This window comes from Giraffa tippelskirchi, chromosome 7 (genome assembly GCF_054371585.1).
Source record: "Giraffa tippelskirchi isolate mGirTip1 chromosome 7, T2T-mGirTip1v1.2.pri, whole genome shotgun sequence".
In the NCBI taxonomy this organism is placed as follows: Eukaryota; Metazoa; Chordata; class Mammalia; order Artiodactyla; family Giraffidae; genus Giraffa; species Giraffa tippelskirchi.
In genome coordinates, this window is record NC_137281.1 from 143306369 (window position 1) to 143325221 (window position 18853).

The 18853-nt window shown below is 42.8% G+C and overlaps 1 protein-coding gene across 23 annotated transcripts in view; it reads left to right on the top strand.

The window, feature by feature from the left end:
- SIPA1L1 (signal induced proliferation associated 1 like 1) overlaps positions 1-18853 on the top strand; it is a 368059-nt gene that overhangs the window by 311731 nt on the left and 37475 nt on the right. For 22 of the 23 annotated variants that reach the window (XM_081508904.1, XM_081508913.1, XM_081508901.1 and 19 more), the window contains 3 exons: positions 9630-9779; positions 14015-14139; positions 16960-17078. In XM_081508904.1, the coding sequence (XP_081365030.1) occupies positions 9630-9779; positions 14015-14139; positions 16960-17078 (394 nt within the window). Of the gene's footprint in view, positions 1-9629; positions 9780-14014; positions 14140-16454; positions 16518-16959; positions 17079-18853 lie in introns of all 23 variants that reach the window. The other variant, XM_081508895.1, reaches the window with a different exon arrangement.

The following is an 18853-nucleotide window of genomic DNA, read 5'->3' on the forward strand; positions in this document are numbered from 1 at the left end:
AAGAATTGACAAAATTAATATTTAACAAAAACAGGTGATATGGTGCAATCTCTATTTTGGCCTCAAATTTATCTTGAGTGTAAGGATAGTACTGAAATTAAGTTAGTTGGCTGTGGTACACTGAACTTAACACATTACTGTGTTTAAACATAATATGGGATTAGTAATAAAACCCTGATTGGTGTTAATATGCTCAGAAAAGCTTAAGTATTTCAGGGGCTTTGCATAAACAACAAGCATGTTGGCATATAAAAGAATTTTCCTTTCTCCTTTTTGTAGATGAAGTATTGCCAAGCTTTCTATAAATATTTAATGTCGGATCATACTGAACCAATGCTCCTTTTGCATTTTACCTGGATGCCATCCTCTCCCCCTTTCTCCACTGCATTTAGCTTTCAGCAGCCAGATGGAGTGTTGCTTCATAAACAGAGTTACAGCTGGCTACTCTTGCAGCCTCCCTAATGCCCTCCTCTGCAGATGTCTGCACCATGCAGGGTGTGAAGATCGTGCCTGGAGGATATTGTTGAAACAAACGCAAATAGTTCTTCTATTTCTGTTTCAGTATCCATTAAACAAAAACTCCCCTTCCCCCACTCCTAGGCCCTTACCATTCTACTTTCTGTGAATTTGACTATCTTGGTACCACACATAAGTAGAAAATTTACGTTAGTGGAATCATCCACTGTTTGTCCTTTTGGGACTGGTTTATTTCACTTGAGCATAATGTATTCAGGCTTCATTCATGTTGTAGCATATGTTGCGTTTTCCTTCTTGCTTATTAGCTCAGGCTACTGTAACAAAATACCATAGATTCAGTGGCTTATATACAACAGACATTTACTTGTGGAGTCTGGAAATTCCAAAATCAAGGTTCCAAAAGGTGTGGTTCTTGGTGAGGACCCTCTTCTTGGCTTGTTAAAAGCACCTTCTTGCTGGGTCCTCACATGGCAGAGAGAGGAAGCTCTGGTTCCTTGCTCCTCTTATAAGGGCACTAATTGCTTCATGGGGGCTCCACCCTTATGACCTCATCTTAACCTGATTACCTCCCAAAGGCCCCATCTCCTAATGTCATTACATTGGGGTTAGGATTTCAACCCATGAATTCGGTGAGGAGTGAGGGTGGGGGGATCCCCAGGTGGCACAGTGGTAAAGAATCCACCTGCCAGTGCAGAAGCCACAGGAGACAGAGGTTTGATTCCTGGGTTGAGAAGATTCCCTGGAGGAGGGCATGGCAACCCACTCTAGTATTCTTGCCTGGATAATCCCATGGACATAGGAGCCTGTCAGGCAAAGAGTCAGACACAACTGAGCGCACAGGCACAAGGGTGGGGGGAGGGGGACATTAAATCCATGACTTTTCTCTTTTTTAAGACTGAGTAATATTCCATTTGTGTATGTGCCACATTTTGTTTATCCTTTCATCCATTAATGGACACTTGGGTAAGTCAGTTTATTTTTATAAAATTAGATGGCAGGTAAAAGTGAAACACACTGTAATCTGATAAAGCTATAAAATTGAAGCTTAGATTTAAGTAGAATTTTTGCTTTTTATTGACTAAGTTTAGAATACTGGTATAAAAGTTATATTGTGAGTAAAGCTGTCTACTGCTGACTCAAAGTGAAATACTAATTGTTCTTGATGGAATTTCCTGTCATTGGTTTCATTTAGGTTGGAACTGAATTATGGCCATTTTATTTGTCAGCCAAGATAAGGTAGAAATCAGAGAGCTAGCTGTGTTAGACTTAAACTCACCAGGTTCTTAACACTCCTTTGCCCCAGCTCTTCAAAGGAGTGAGTGCACTCTGGCATCCACACTGGCATCAGTTTAGATGATTTGCAAGTTCACACTTTTAGAGTGGGCTTTCCAGGTGGAGCTAGTGGTAAAGAACCCGTTTGCCAATGCTGGAGACCCAAGAGATGCGGATTCGATTTCTGGGTCAGAAAAATCCTTTGGAGGAGGGCATGACAACCTACTCCAGTATTCTTACCTGGAGAATCCCATCAACAGAGGAGCCTGGCAGGCTCATGGGGTCCCAAAGAGTCAGACACAACTGAAGCAACTTAGCACACACTCATGCACTTTTCCCTGGAGAAGGAAATGGCAACCCACTCCAGTATTCTTGCCTGGAAAATTCCGTGGACAGAGGAGCCTGGCGGGCTACAGTCCATGGTGTCACAAAGAGTCGAACACGACTGAGCGACTTCACTTTCTTTTGCTTTCTTTTCATGCACTTTTAGATCAGAGTATAAAGGTGTTTTCTATTCAAGCATTCAGGAAAGGGACGCAGTGGCCTGAGCCTGTTACACCTCCCAGCTCCCTTTCTCTTACAAACCATAGAGTGACCCGGGGAATAAGCCCAGGGTACTATAAAGCCGAGGTACTATAGTTACTCTGTTCAATCTGAGCTCATCGGACAGGCCTGGCACATAGTGAGTCTTAGAAAGTGGTAGTTGCTGTCTTCCTTGGTGTCGTTTTGTGAGTGCTCTTCTAAGCACAGCTGCCTGGGGGTGAAAGGGGTCTCTAGTTCCAGTTGGGGACTTACGGGTGAGGGTAGAGCTGGCCAGACTGGGCTCATGAGTCAGTCTGCAGCCAATCCAGGCCATGCATGTGGTGAGTCAGCGTGTTTCCAAGGAGCGGATTGTGCCGTCTTCAGCACCAGTTAACCTCGGTGAGACAGAGGGTGAGTTCAGGAGGCCTGCTGTGCTGGGAACACTCATGGTGAGCTGTGCAGTTGTGGAAGGAAATGCTGCAAAAACCATCTGGTGAGATGGAATAGCTTGAGAGATGAGCTTGAAAAGAGTGGTTGTGCTCTGGGAAGAGCAGCAAGGTGGCCAGTGGGCGTATTGTTCTGCATGTCAGAGAGTTGTTCTTCTGAATGTGTCCAGCAGTGGGGTCTTGCCCTCTTATCCCTTTTAAGGGAGTTCTGCGTTAGGAACCACTCAGGGAGGCCTGGACTGCTCACACCTTATGGGAAGGGTCTGAAGGGCTATAGGGCCCTGAGCCTTCCTCCAGAAGCACCCCTTGTCCACCGCCCACACCTGACAGGGGCAGGCCTTCCCAGAAGCCAGATGCAACCCATGTCCTGCTGTAGCCCTCCCTCTTGTGAGAAGGCAGCAGGAGTCCTAGGCCCTTTGTCCGATGAGGGCACATAACCCATACAGACACATTTATCATCAGGGATTTAAATAACTCTCAGGGGTAAAAAAAAAAAAAAAAGTGTATCTTGCTCCCTTATATCTGAAACCACTGACATTTTTAAGATTTGTCGATTGCACTGCACATGTATAAATATGTGGAAATTAATGATGCTGAATACAGGTGAGATACCTAGACACACCCCCACAGTCATCAGTGTGAAATTTTCCCATAAGCCTCTTGTTTAGAGCCTGGGATAATGACCAGTCTGTCCAAGGTCTGCCTCCACTCGTGGAAATCCCTCAGTGTAGTAAGAAAGTGGCCGTCTGCCATCCGCCTGTTGTTAAAATATTGGCCACTCCAGTATTCTTACATGGAAAATTCCATGGACAGAGGAGCCTGGTGGACTATAGCCAGTGAGGTTGCAGAGAGTCAGACGTGACTGAGTGAGTGTGAACAGAGAAACTTAGGGCAGTTGTAGAGAGCAGGTGGGGGTCTTAGAGACCCTTTGAGGAAGGTGCACACCAGCAACCACAAGCACAGAGGCCATCACCGCATGCTGTATTTTGGCTTCTGCATCCCTTTTTTTTGTGTAATGAAATGGGATTGAGTTTATTTTTAGTTTCTTCCAGTTTTTAAAAGCCTAGCATGCTCCAGGAGACCACTTAATTTCTCACCAAAGGATTTGGTGGTGACTCTCTTCATGAAGTATTTGAACATTGGTGAAGGGAAGAACCAGTTAAAATTAAAGAGGCTAGTATTTGTGGTGGGCTAATAGATTCTTTCTATATGGAAATCTCATTAATTTTAGGCTCATTTCATCAGTTCTCTTGTGCCTTGGCAAAAAATAAAGGACAGTATTTGGTCATTGCCCGCCATCTCAGGGGCTACAGGGCCAGCTCTGACCACACTACTGCTTTGCTGCAGAACCTTCTATGCTGCCCTGTTGCCTAATAGGTGAAGTTTGTGCTCCCTCAGTTTACCAAACGTGGGCCCACCCCACCAGACACATTCGTCCTCCTGGTCACAGCCTGCACCAATCTCCTACCTGTGTCAGGTGTTCCAGCCAAAGATACCGCTGTGGTGGCCACATATGCCCTCCTGTTACTGTGTCCGAACTCTTGACTTCTGTGAAAATCCTTTGTTTCCTACAAAATGCATCTCAAATGCATTTCCTCACAAAGCTTGCTTTCCCCCATAGGATCTGACCTCTAACCTGCCTGAGCTGCCTCTGCATTCAATTTGAACTGCCCTCGTGACAATAACATTCTACCTGCATTTTGCTTAAGAGCTATAGGCAGCTGTTTTTTACCGAGCTCATATTCTATGCCACGCTCTGATCAAAGTCCCTCATGTTGAGTTTTCTCAGTTGATCCGACCAGCCACCCACTAAGCTGGTTGCTGTTTACTCCTTTTACAGATAAGAATGCCCAGGAATTGAGAGATGAAATCATTTGTGCAGAGTCCCGGCTGGTTTGTGGTGAAGCTGAGATTAGCACCATCAGAGCCCCTATCTTAGCCACCATGTCTCAAGAATGAAATCTACCACCATATATAGGTGGTGCTGAAGAAATACTTGCCAAGTTTGAAAGTGAGAATTAGTAAAAAGTGACAAAGAGAATGAGTGAAATGAGTAATCACCAGTTTTTGTAAACTAATAGAAGTTGATTTTGTTGTATATTATTAACGTGCATTTCATGTAAAGCATTGATAGCTCAGTTGGTAAAGAATCCACCTGCAGTGCAGGAGACCCTAGTTCGATTCCTAGGTTGGGAAGATCCGCTGGAGAAGGAATAGGCTACCCACTCCAGTATTCTTGGGCTTCCCTTGTGACTCAGCTGGTAAAGAATCTGCCTGCAATGCAGGAGAGCTGGGTTCAATCCCTGGGTTGGAAAGATCTCCTGGAGAAGGGAAAGGCTACCCACTCCAGTATTCTGGCCTGGAGAATTCCATGGACTATGTAGTGCATGGGGTTGCAAAGAGTCGGACACAACTGAGCAACTTTCACTACTAAAATATATCGTTAAAAAAAATACTTAGATCTTTAAAAAAAAGAAAGAAATACTTGCTAGATAAATGCATTCATGTTTGCACGCTAAGGGGGCCCAGCCACATGCTGTCAGGGCCAGCTTCAGGTATGTGCACAGGGCCCCACACTTAGAAGTGTCCATGCTGGGTTTAATGCTCTGCTGTCGCTGTCTTCAAAGTTTTAATACATTTGAACAAGGAGACCCGAAGTTTCATTTGCACTGGGCCCCACAAATGATGTAGCTGGTGCTGTCTGCAGTCCATTTTTATGTCCTGTTCTATAGAGTCACCCTTAGATATACAATTGACTCGTCTCAGGAGGCACCCACAATGTGTGCTGGGCTGTGAACCTCTTGACGGCTTGCCAGCAGCTGGGAAGTGATGATCCATTTATCTCAGTGTGATGAACCGCGGTATTTTCCTAGCTGTATGAGAGTTACTCATGGTTGTAAACTGATCTTGTCCCAGGAGGCTCGTCAGAACAGGATTTCAGTGGTCCAGTCTGAATAACTGCTAGGAATTATATGGTCAGAAAGCCAGAGATAGCTCTGGTTCACAAAGTTAGGAAGAGACGAAAAGACCGAGGGGTGAGTTGCTCGGATTCGAACACAACTTGTTCAAACTCTAGTCTGAATACAGCAGCCAAGTGATGTTACGTTGAATCATTTTAGAGAATTTTTTTTAACAGAATTCTGGAAAGAATCCCGGTTGATATGCATTGCTAAAGACAGACTTGAACTGAATCCTATTCCCTGGGTGAATAGCATTTTAATTGCTAAGTTATCGTAAAATGCTGTGCTTAATTATGGACTCAGATATCTAATTTGTCAGTCATCGCTGCTATTTGAAACTCTCTTGGTTGTTCTTGCCATCATTCCGCTGTTTGCACTTGAGTTACAGAGGGCCTTATCTCCTTGGACACATCCAAGCAGTGCTATCCCTTTGGAGTAAAAGGCGGGAAACAGGGCCATAATTGAACCCATACATAACTATGCAGGGAAAAACATTTAGCATTGATTACACAGATACTGAGAGTTCCTTATCCATAAATTGATAAATCACAATCTAAAGAGATCAATGTAATAAGAACCTATCAATATTAACATCATATGTGTAGTCTTGTGAGTTGATTCATGGGAAGAGTGTGGTGGGATGTGGGTTATTTCATTAGATAGCTGGAATTTTTTTTGGGGGGGCGCTTCTCTTCTCCCTTTTATCTTGACGTAAGAAGGCTTCTGGAAAAATGAAGAACTGATATTAATCTTGGACCATTGCTTCCTAAATGTCCATCCCAGTCAACTGTCTGTATTCATTGCATATAAATGGAAAGCTGGCATTGAGTGTAGTCCTGCAGACTATGGGAGTATTGTCTGTCAGTCTGATGATCGAGACTTTTTCAATTGCTGCATTCTTTGAACAGTCCAAAAGCCCCCAGTGTTTTATTTCTGCAAAGGGAAGTCATAGCCATAGAGAAAATTTAAGATTGGTTACTTTAAAAACATTTAGTTATTTCTCGGCTAAATTGATTAAAATGTAGGGAAGAGAATCTACTGAAATAAATGCTAAAAAGGTTTTTATATACTTCCTTTCTAACTGTGAACCTAGCATTCTCAAAGAAGAATATTTCTTAATCAAAATCAAAAGATGATTGATTTTGACAGAATCAAAAGATGGCACAGCAAGTGACAGATACATTCATCTTAGTCCTCTAAACCTATTCTGACCTTAATAGGGGCTCATTAAGACTGAGAGAAAGTAGAAAGATCTTTGTTTATCTCAAAAAAAAAGAAAAGACTTGTGATTCCCTCAGGTAGAGTTGGGGGCAGGGAGTCAGGTTCAAGAGGCTAGCATGCTGACTTCCCCTGTGAACCAGTTTGGGGGTTACTCTTTTTCAAAGTATCAGGACAGCAGCCAGCCCAAATTCCAGTAATGATCAGCTCTGGTCTCTGGCAGTAGACTGCCAGTGCCAGGCAGGCGGGAACCTCCCATTCCCTGAACGAGATCTGTTTTCCAGTAATATTTGTGAGCTGGTATCAAATTCAGAGTATTTGGAAAGAATACTAAGTCATCAGAATAAGGGCTAATTCTGAAAAAAAAAATTCTTTTTTTTTTTTTTTGCCTGCCCTACATACGTCTAGAGTCATGAAAACATTTGGGTGGCATTCCATCAGTTGCTGTATGTGTGTTCTGTGTGTGTGGACAGTCCAAAACAATGCCACTATTGAGTTATGTAAGTGCAGAAAAGGCCTGGGAATGAATGCTGGCCTTCTGGAAATGCTATTTTTTCACTTTGGGATAACTCCAGTAACCAAGTAGAATTTTCTGATACATCTGCCAAATAAAAGAGCTGAGGTTGAGAAGTAGCATAAGATATTTTAATGTACGTTTTGGAGAACAGGGTAAGAAAAGCAAGCTCTAAATATAAATACGAAAGTTACATCTTGACTTTGGCTATGGAATCTTGTTGTTACTTCCTCATAGAAGCAAAAACACTCACCATGAATATAATTCAGTGGCGTTGCTTGTTTATCCCAAAAAGAGTTAAAAAATCTTCAGGCCCCCAGACATCGCATTGGCCCCAACGGTGTTCACATATCTGCTGTCATCTCCCTTCTTTTCATCTTTATGTAACACCTCCTCTTCACAGCAAGAAAAGCAAAGCAGCAGCAAAATGAAACTGTATTTGAAGTTTCTCTGTATTGTGCGTGCGTGCTAAGTTGCTTCAGTTGTGTCTGACTCTTTGCGACCCCATGGACTGTAGCCCACCAGGCTCCTCTGTCCTTGGGATTCTCCAGACAAGAATACTGGAGTGGGTTGCCATGCCCTCCTCCAGGGGATCTTCCCAACCCAAGGATAGAACTCCTTTCTCTTAGGTCTCCTGCATTGGCAGGTGGTTCTTTACCTCTAGCGCCACCTGGAAAGCCCTTCTCTGAATTAGGTGCATCTAAAAACCAAACTCTTCAGGCAGAAGTGGTTGTGTTGTTCTAGTTTTCTTCTTTGTAACCTACTCCTTCCCTTCTTCCCCTGACTCCAGTCCCTTTCCAGTTACTTCAGCATAAACAGTGAGAAATTTGGGAGATGTTTTAATGGAAAAGAACGGATAACAGAATCACACTTGAATAACAAGTTTGTCACTGAAGAGAGAGTTGGGGCTCCCCAAGAGAGATCTGCCTCTTGGACATAGACCAACTTTGGGGGTCATATTTTGGGGTGTCTGTCCTTATTCTTTTTCTGCTAGAAAAGCTTCTGAGTGTGATTCTGTTATCCCTTCTGTCAGTTTCCTGTACCTGAAGCCCTCTGCTCTATTTCAGAAGGTATGTAGGTTCCCTGTAGGAAACTGCCGTGTTTCAGTGAAGGTCCCAGGGCTTCAGAACTTTGGCTTCAGCATTAAGACCCCTTTATGTGCAAAATCATCTGACCTTGCAGACCCCTTGCAAGCTTTCTTGTTAAGCACAGAAAACCCATCCTTCTCTAGAGAATAGCAATAGCCTGGTGCAGAGTGCAGTGGACTCAGAAATTCAAGAGGCCTGGCTTAGTGAAAAAATGACTTTGATTCCCCTCCCTCAACTATAAAATGGAAATGACCTGCCCTGCTGCCCCTTTACAAGAGCCAATGATCTGGACCAGCATTTGCTTCTGAAATAAAATATCATTGTTTTAGCTGATGTCAAGATTTAGCTGACAGATTGTCACAGGCTTCAGCCTCACTTATTAATATCCTGCAGTTGCCCCATTGCCTACTTGAATAGAGCAAGTAGAGGACAAAAATCATGTCTCTTCTAACCACAAAGCTCTGTTTTCTGTATCGAGCCAGTCCATGGGGTGAGGGACCCATAATTTTAGAAAGAGATGTATTGAGGGCTAGGCAGAGCACACCTCTGCTGTGTTATCAACTCAATGAAATTCAGCAAACTGCAGTTCTAGGCATGTTTCCATGGAGGTTTTTGTATGGCGATGCTACTATCAACCGAATTTATACATACTAAATAGCAATATCTGGATATTCATTCCAGACCTTTAGTAATAAAATTGGAAAACAAAGACACATACAAAGAATGTACCAGTCTCACTGTGGTCATATACTCTGGGAGAACCAGTGGGGAAACTGAATTAATTGCCATGTTAATGTCACTGGGACTCATTATATTCTCTGGGCTGCCATACTGCAAAATTGCATAAGCATTTCAGCCCTTGAATTCTGGCAGCTTTTGGAAATATACATGTTTTCTTTTTTTCCCCCTGTTATTTTTTGACGCCCCCGCCCCCTTCAAGGCCTTTTTCCAGCTGTCCCCTTAAGGGAGTAGTATTATGGGGAAGTTTCTCTTGTGGGCCTCCAGCTGGCTTTATTTTCACTATCTCCACAAAGTGGCTGCGTTTGTCGCATTCATATGGTATTACCCATCACATTGCCTTGGGATTTTCCCTTTGAGTTGCTGACTTCACGTTTTCTGTTTGCACACACAGGCTGTCTCCTGGTTCAGACATCTATGTGACGGTCTCATCCATGGCTTTAGCAAGATCCCAGCCGTGTCGCAACTCCCCGAGCAGTCTGTCTTCATCCAGCGAGACTGGCTCTGGAGGGGGCACCTACAGGCAGAAGTCCATGCCCGAAGGGTAGGTAGAGTCCGCATCACTGTCTTGCCTTCCATGTGTAACTCAGACGTGCAGAATAGTTTCCATTCAGCCGGACTCAGTTCACAAAAGGGTGAAAGGGGAAATACAGTTAATACTCCACGTTAAAAAATGTTTTCATGGCTAGTTCCAACTACTTAGAAAGTTAATCATTCTGTAGTCTCTAAGGACTCAATGGCAAAGAAATCAAATTATATCGATTCTTCCATTATATATGTTGATCTTGTTTCATTGTATGGATTTTGCCACTTCTTAAAATTTCCTCCGAAGTGAACTTAGGAGTATACTGCTTGCAATGGGTAGAGTTTGTATTGATGTTAAAGTAGGAAAAATGTTCAATCTGTCCAAAGCTTAAAAGGATTTTTCTCACACTCTAGAAATCTGTGATTTCAGCCTGTGGGTTGTTTAGGAGCTTTTCTCTCCATCTTTTTTGAAAACACTAAACACCCAAAAGTAACTGTTTGCTTCTGACAAGACTTACAAAGTAAAAAGCTAAGTGTACGTGATTGTAAAGGCTACTAAAAGAGGGGGAAAGATTGGCATGTCTGCAACTGGAAAGGAATTAGCAGAAAACATCACATGACACACAGAAACTGACTTTGCTCAGAGTAAAAGAACCGTCACAGGCCTCCTGCCGGGACACCTCTGAAGAACTTGGAACCACTTGAAATTCAAAAACGGCATGTTGGAAAAAAAAGGATGTTTCTGTTCCAAGTTTTCTCCAAATTATTTTTAACAGATGCACATATGATTTGTTTACTTTCTTGAGATCTTACCATGTTATAAAACAATTCTGCTTATGAGAATAGTTTCATAATGGGTATTTTTTATCCTGTAGTCTTTTGTTGGTTTTTACAGCTGTTAAGAATAATTTTGTTGATATTTTTGCTAAATGTTTATGTTAGCAGAAAGTAAGTAATAAAAAACTACAATAAAACATACTTCCCTCCCCAGCTCTCTCCCCAAGGAGTCCGTTGGTAGCGTGTCTAAAATGTACATTGCTTACTTTAATTACTTCAGTGACAATTAGTAAAAAATTCTAGCTCTTATTGCAGGCCTCTGCAAAAGATTTTACACGTTAAGTAGTATTATAATCCCAAACAAGCCCAACTGATTATTTTTTGTTTTGATTAGTAGATTTTAAATGGCCTTGTTTGACTTCAAAAGTAAGGATTCACTGCAACTTCAGTGTTGATACAGCAATAAAATATAAATGAGCTAACAACAACAAAATCATGTTTGCTTCTTCTCTACATTTGATGTATACTCTCAAGGCATGCTAACATGTAATTTGAAACATTAATTTTTGGTGATTATTAATGTTAGAAACATGGCTCCAATATTCTTGTTACACCATTGTTTTAAATAAGGTGGTAATTATTTGACTTGATGTTCGGTACTAAGTGTCCAATAGCTGGTACAGAGGGTTTCCCCCATCACTTTTAAGGTTAACTGGTGACTGTTTACTCTACGGTGCGACATCAGTTTTACCTGCAATGAACCTTTACAGGAAGATGCTGGTACAGTGTTGTCCTTTAGATCCCAAGTGAGTTGTTGTCTGTATCACTGATGCAGGAGACTTTTAGTATTCACTGTCGGATTGACACACGTTCCTTATGAGCCAGGTTTGATTCTGAAGTTACACTTACCAAGGGAACAATTGTTGTATCTACTCTGTAACTTAGCCCAGTAAATAAACAGGTCCCCCGGGTGACAGTGAAGCAGGAGGGTGTGGAGTCTGCTGTGAACTCATTAATGTTAAACTTGGACAAGCTCCAAGGAGTGAGATAGTAACTGTTGGTCCATATACACTGATTGTCCATAAATGTCATCTGCCCCCTTTGTCTCCCCCGCTGTGCTTCAGCAGACTCAGTGTCTGCTTGTGTGTGGAGTGTGCCCCCCCCTTGCTGGTGTGAGGATGTGGAGACCATCCAGATCAGTTGAGAGGCGCAGTTTCACGGACTGGTTAATAAAACTGCTCTACTTGGGTGAAGGGGAAAAGGGCACTTGCACAGTTAGGATGGGAATAAGAGAGAGTTAAAAAGCAACAGTGATAAAAAGACATAGGATCTGTTCTACCGCCCTTGGAGATGTGTTTTGGGGCCACGTACCCTAAGGAATGTGGGCAAAGCAGGACATATGGCAGAGGGACAGACTGGGCAGATACGGAGTTGGAGGATCATGGTGTGAGAAACGTAACCAAGGTTGTGCAGCCTGCAGGCCTGCCTCATGGAGTCAGGAAGGCCACGATGGCTTTCTCCCAGCACTCTCCGATGAGGGAATTAAACTTGTCTCTGGGGATAACTGAAATCAGTAAGTGAAAAGTTATAGAGAAGAAATTTCCAGCCCCTTGTAAGGAAGATATTTCAAAGCTGTCAGCCTGCCCTGGGGACCTATAGACTGACGCATGAGGGAGAACGTTCTTGGTCATTGAATGCATTTCATATATCAGCCAAATGATTACTTAAAAACTCCTTCAGATCGGAACTGCGACTCCTAGAGTATTATAAAGTGCTCCTGTAAACAAAAGAACAAGAACAGGTTTTGTCTGAGCTCCTCAAGGATGGGGCCTTCGTAGCCCTGATGGCCTGGCACACAGTGAAAAGAGGCGAGTGTGTGAGAACTAAAACCAGAAGTTCATTGGGTGAAACCTTTTTCAAGGCAGAGTTGAAAGACAGGCTTGCTTTATCATTTCTTTAAAAGCAGACAGCTAGAAAAGCATTTGGCTTTCAGTTTATAGAGGTTTAAAAAGTTGTCTTTGGTTTCTGCTGCTACCAAAAAGTAAAACCAAGATTCCAATTCACATCTTACTTTGATCTCTGTGCCTTTTTGAAAAAAATATTTATTTAGTGTACTTAAAATAGGATTATTGGGGCCAACTGGAGGATATTCACGGTTCTAAACAAGGACCCAATTTAGAAAGTGACAAAGATCATAATTAGTGAATTCTTTTCTTTTTTTGATGAGCCCTTTCACTGAAATTTTCATCAATTCAAGTGTCTGTTTGTTTTTAATAATGAGGTAACTTTGTTCAGTGATGCTTATGAATTAAGCTTGTAAATGACTGTCATTTGTGCAAAAAGTAATGAGGGAGATATTACAGTAGGAGTTTCACGAAAATATTCCATAGCCTTCCCTACATTGCAGAGGCTTTTATATAAGTTTTTCTCCCTGGATCCATAAAAGAGTTGCCATTTTAAAAATAAAGACAGAACTTGAGTGGCTCTGGGTGGGGAAGCTGAACTTAGCTACTGATCTTCCTCCTCCTAATCTCCTTCTCTTTGCAACACACCCATTGGTGGTTCTCCCCACACATTTTTCAGTTTGTAACAAAGACATCTGTCACATGCATCAGTTAATTCAGGTCCTGTTTTGTGATTTAGTGTATCGATTACTTATAAGTTCTTTAGTACCTACAGACAGATTTGTAAATTTCCATGTGACTGTGAGTATTATACCCTGGCCCTTTTTCCTGGACTCTGTCAGCGTTTACTTTGCTGATGTTAGTAATCAAGGCATATACTTTATTGAAGCATATATTATATTATTATTCTACGTAGGAAAAGTTATTAAATGGGCTCATTAGATAGATAAATGTTCTTTCCAGAAATAGATGTTTGCCTTTATATATATGCCAGCTCACCCACTTCCAAATTGCTCTTCCAAAGGCAATTTGAAATTTATACATCTGGAAAGTGGTCCCTATGTAAAGTAAATGATAGCAGTCTTTGTCTTTCAGACCTTCGAGTAAAAGCTTCAGAAAATACTTGTTCCAAGAATGAGTGCCTTAGTGATGTAGCAGATTACTGAGTTAAGAGAAACCCCTGGAATGTGCCAGTTGGACAACATACACAGAAGGAACACTAGGGTGGTGGCGTTTTTCTTTTGGCTGAATGGCCCTCAGAGCTTAACTGCACAAGGGCCAGAAGGTTTTGGGTTTTTACTGTATCTATTTTAGGTTGGCTCAGTGCTAATGACTCCTGCCCTTGTTCACAGTTTACATACTTAGCATACATACTCTGCTGAACAGAGGGGTGTATCCCGACCACAACATCCACAGTTCTGGCATCCATGTATGCATGCATGTGGATGAGTACAGACCTGTGAGCAAAACTAGTAGTACCTGTGATTAGAGTTCAGTGCGTTACACCCAGAACTACCTTCCCGTATGGGCGAGGTCCCTGATGTTGTCTTTGCCTTTGGGGAAATCCCCCCAGGTTTGGAATCAGCCGCAGATCCCCCGCCTCCATCGACAGGCAGAACACCCAGTCAGACATTGGTGGCAGTGGGAAATCCACACCCAGCTGGCAAAGAAGTGAAGACAGCATCACCGACCAGATGGGTAAGTAACTAATTCCTACAATAAGCAAGTTGCTTTTATACCCAGGTAACATTGGCTACCTCTGGTTGATGTCATCAGTGCATTCTCTTCTCCAGTACAGCCCTGGGTCATAAATATGAATGAGCATTAAGTCTGTTAATGTGTGTGTAAGTCAAAGCAGCAATTAAGACCTGGGAGAAAAGTCAAGAAATTCTATTCATAAGTGACCCTGACTTTGAAGACAAAAAGTACATAGGAATTATTTTCAGCACCAAGGTTGAAATGTCAGAGTACAAAGACACTTATGTGCTATCTCCCTCCCCTGCCTTGTTTATTTATCTGTTTGTTTTTGTCTAGTATAAAGGCCCTGGGAGATTAGTTGATATTCTTAATGTTGAGTTTTAAAAAATTTTAAAGCTGTGTACAAAATGGAAAAGAGATATAATTGTTCTCTAGTCACCTCTTGAGGATGCCTTTCTTCCCTTTATAGGCTTTTTTTTCCCCCCTACTCTGCTATGAAGCTGTCAGCTAAGGAAACGTCTTAGGATAAAACCAGCTGGAAGGGAAAAAGATTTGCATGAGTGAGCCTTCCTTTGGGTTTCTGGCACATGGCCCTTTCCCTCTCCCTGTCTCTCTACACAGTTCTCTGACATCTAAATACTAGTTGATACAATAACATTTTGCCATGAAACAGGATTGACTTGCAACACGGTAGCACCAGGGATTTAGTATCAACACAGTTGATACATCAGGGACTTGAATCCCGACTGTTAAAAGTTTTTCCCTTTGCCTCCATCTAGTAGCTTTCCCATCAATGTGGAATAAAAAGGAGTAAATTTCAGGGCTGAAAACAGATCAGCGTTCACGGCAAAGACCTCATCATTTTATCCTCTCTGCAAATGCATCCTTTTGTTCTGTTTTAGTGACTGTGCCCACGTTTCTGTACCTGGCTGGGGAGGGCATCCTCAGTGCAGAGGTGGGGACCATGCTGGGACTCTTAAAAACCCAGGAACTTGGAAGGAAGTGGAGATGCATTCAATTAAGACAGGAGTTGAAGAAGAGAAGCAAAATCCTCAGGTTCTGAAGATAGGCTTTGTTCCACCCCTTCAGTGTGATGTGTGCCTCGTTATTGAAGCCATCTGTCACTCCCTACTCTCATCCCACTCCCCACCCCCCACCGAAAACCTGAGCATATTCGGATCCCGTGTTCCGCTCTTGACAGAACATTTCGAATCCCATATGTTTTGATACTTTTGAGATGGTAATGACACATGTGCACAGGATCCCTCCTTCAGCGTGACTTTAGCAGCTTTTTTTGGCTCCTAGTTGCAGGCTTTGAACAAAGCTGCCAGCGGGCCTTTGTGCACTGTTCAGGGTCATGCTTCCCACTCATGTGAAGTCATATAGGGAATGAAACAGTCTCTTGGGACTGGAAAGGGTAATTACAAGGTTCGTCCTAGGCCCATAGTCATTCTTTCGCATAAACCTTCCTCTAGTCTTTTTTTCCCCTTGCATCCACTTTAGTTTGGTGGCATCCCACGCTTCAGAGATAAGGTTCTGAAATGAATACCAGTGAATCTTTTTAACACATTGGTTCATGCTTTTAGTAAGGTTATACCTTTTCTTTTAAAAAAAAGAAGATATTCCTAGAGCCTGCCAGAGAAGCCTTTTGTTTCTTTTTAAACCAAGACCTTTCTCGATCCAAAATCTAAGGCTACAAAGAAAATGTTCAAATAAATTTTTATAACTTTTGATATTCTAGCATCCCAGAAGGATAACCCAGCCCTTTCTGCCTGGCACTTCACAAGGAATCTGGGGCTTAGCCTACACAAACCATGCTAGGGAGGAATCAAGACAAATAATTGTTATGTTCTCATTCCTCAGTACACCATATTGAGTGGATAAGGGACTGACCTTCCTACACTTGATTTGTAAGAACACAATTTTCTAACGACCTTCAGATCACTGGTTGAAAACATCAAGCAGATTCTTACTCATTAGCCAGGCTCCCCGTCTTTGTCCATCAGCAGATGATAAGCTGATTCCCAGGGGAGACCCAGAGCCTAGCTTGTTGAATTGGCTCACTCATCTCAGTTTGTTTTTCCTGCCTCTACACTTTTGGACACGGTTGAGAGTCAGAGAGTACACTGCTCAGTCCTGTGCGTGTTAGGAATAGCGTTGCATGATTGTTGCCATCAGCTCTTAGGTGTGTTAAAGAGGCGAAGTCGCTTACCTTTCACCTTTGGAACAACCCCATCCTGAACACCAGTGGAGTCCAACAGGAACCAATTGTTTTAAGTAAACTAGTCGCTGTGTGTCTTTTCTGTTGTGCTTAGCTTACAGTTATAGAGGACCTCAGGAATTCAATTCTTTTGTCCTCGAGCAGCATGAATATACAGGTAAAATATGTCCAAAGTGTCATGGTAAGTAACACGCGATTGCATCCATGCCTGTCTAGGTAACGTAGACCAAGCGAGGTTAGCCACACTTTGCAATGAATGGATTTCATAAATTTGATCCATATATTCGAGACTTCCCTGCCTCCCCAAGCCGAAAATTGATTCCTGACTTTGCCGCATTGTTCATGGCCTCTGGTTTGGTGGTACTTGGCTCTGCTCATGTGTATGGTGTGACACATTGTCACCAGCTGCAAGCTTTATCCATCAGCCACTTAGCTCTTGACATGCTGTCTATCGTGTAAACTCTCAACAAGCTTCTCGCTGAAATTCCGAGTTTGCTGGCCACTGAACTGAGAGGTGCAGGGGCAAGCCATCCTCATTTGTCAGCCTGTGCCTGTGTCTGTTTAGTGCCTGCACCGTAATGTCCTGTGCTATGTTCCAGAGCCGACCTGCCACCTCCCAGCAGTATCCAAGGTACTGCCAGCTTTCCGAGAGAGCCCCAGTGGGAGATTAATGCGTCAGGATCCGGTGGTTCATTTGTCTCCAAACAAACAAGGGCACGTAAGTTAACTATAAAGTAATAAAAATGGTGCAGTAAAAACTAATGCAGTGGACAGGAACTTGGGCACACTTTGGGAGATGGTGAGGGACAGAGAGGCCTGGTGTGCTGCAGTCCATGAGTCACAAAGAGTTGGACCCAGCTGGGCGACTGAACAACAAGTACAAATGGTAGATTCCTAGCCTTCTGCCTTTCTTGCAGAGTGAAAATGTTACTGGTCTGCTCTCTTATTCTTCCACGGTGTCTGAGGGGAAGTCATCCTAGTAGAAAGTGGGCATTGGCTGCCATAGCCCTGAAATTTCTACTGCCAGTGGCCTTAAGCTTTTTGTTGTTGTTTAGTTGCTAAGTTGTGTCTGACTCTCCATGACTCCATGGACTGTAGCCTGCCAAGCTCCTCTGTCCAGGGGATTTCCCAGGCAAGAATACTAGAGCGGGTTGCCATTTCCATCTCCAGGGCATCTTCCCAACCCAGGGATTGAACCAGAGTCTCTTGCAATGTAGGCAGATTCTTTACCCCTTAGCCACCTGGGAAGCCTGGCCTTAAGCTTGTCTTGAGATTAAATTGAAATTCCTCATTGAGATGCAACTGCTACCCCCATGGATTTGGATGGAAGGCCATGTGATGCAGTCACAGGCAATCCTAGTGTCTGGAATAGAAATGTACTTGATTAAGATTTTATTTGCTTACACAGTTGCCAGCAGGAGATATGAATGCTTGGAACATCAGTCAAGGAGACAGACAGCTTCCTGACAACTCGCCCTACTGCTTCTCTTTCCTTCCAGGGCTGCACTGACTGTTGTCTCTTTACCATAATTATACACAGTCCCCCATCACTTACAGGTAGAATTGGGAATAAGAGATTCTCATTTCCTCCCTCTTTAAATGATTGGATTTCCTTGGTCTGTCTGTTCACTGGAATGTGTATGTTTATGTCATTTTATAGGATGAGGACATAACTGAATTTAATATTCACTGATTTAATGAGAGGGCTCAATTTTTTTTTTTTTAGAGAAATGAATTTTGAAGCTTAAGCCTCACAGGTTCTATGAGCAAGCATCCTGCACTGGGCTGTGGAAGGGAGATTTACTGATGAAATGTGATGCTGTCACAGTTCCACTTGTAAATGCTAGATTACCCTAGTCCATCTGTCAGTTTCCCCTCCTTCATTAACACTTTTTATATTGATTACATGGTCAAATAGTAATTTGGCTAGATTTGGTTAGATAAAAAATATTCTCAAAGTTAATTTCACCTGTTTCTTTTTCTAAAATTTGACTAGAGCACTTAAAATTCCAGATGTGGTTTGAGTTATATCTACATATAAATCTCTCACATACTCTACACTCTCAACATATCTGAATGTGGACTGGCCACATTTTAAGTGCCCAGTAGCCATACATGGCCTGGGGTTAGCAAATTCTATAGCCCAGGTCCAGGTGCTACAGGGGTTCTGCCCTGTACCAACTAGGAAAAATAAATGATGGCCTTGTAATGCAAGTAGTTATTGAGAGAAAAGGCAATGGCACTCCACTCCAGTGCTCTTGCCTGGAAAATCCCATGGACGGAGGGGCCTGGTAGGCTGCAGTCCATGGGGTCGTTAGGAGTCAGACACGACTGAGCGACTTCACTTTCACTTTTCCCTTTCATGCACTGGAGAAGGAAATGGCAATCCACTCCAGTATTCTTGCCTGGAGAATCCCAGGGATGGCGGAGCCTGGTGGGCTGCTCTCTATGGGGTCGCACAGAGTCGGACACGACTGAAGTGACTTAGCAGCA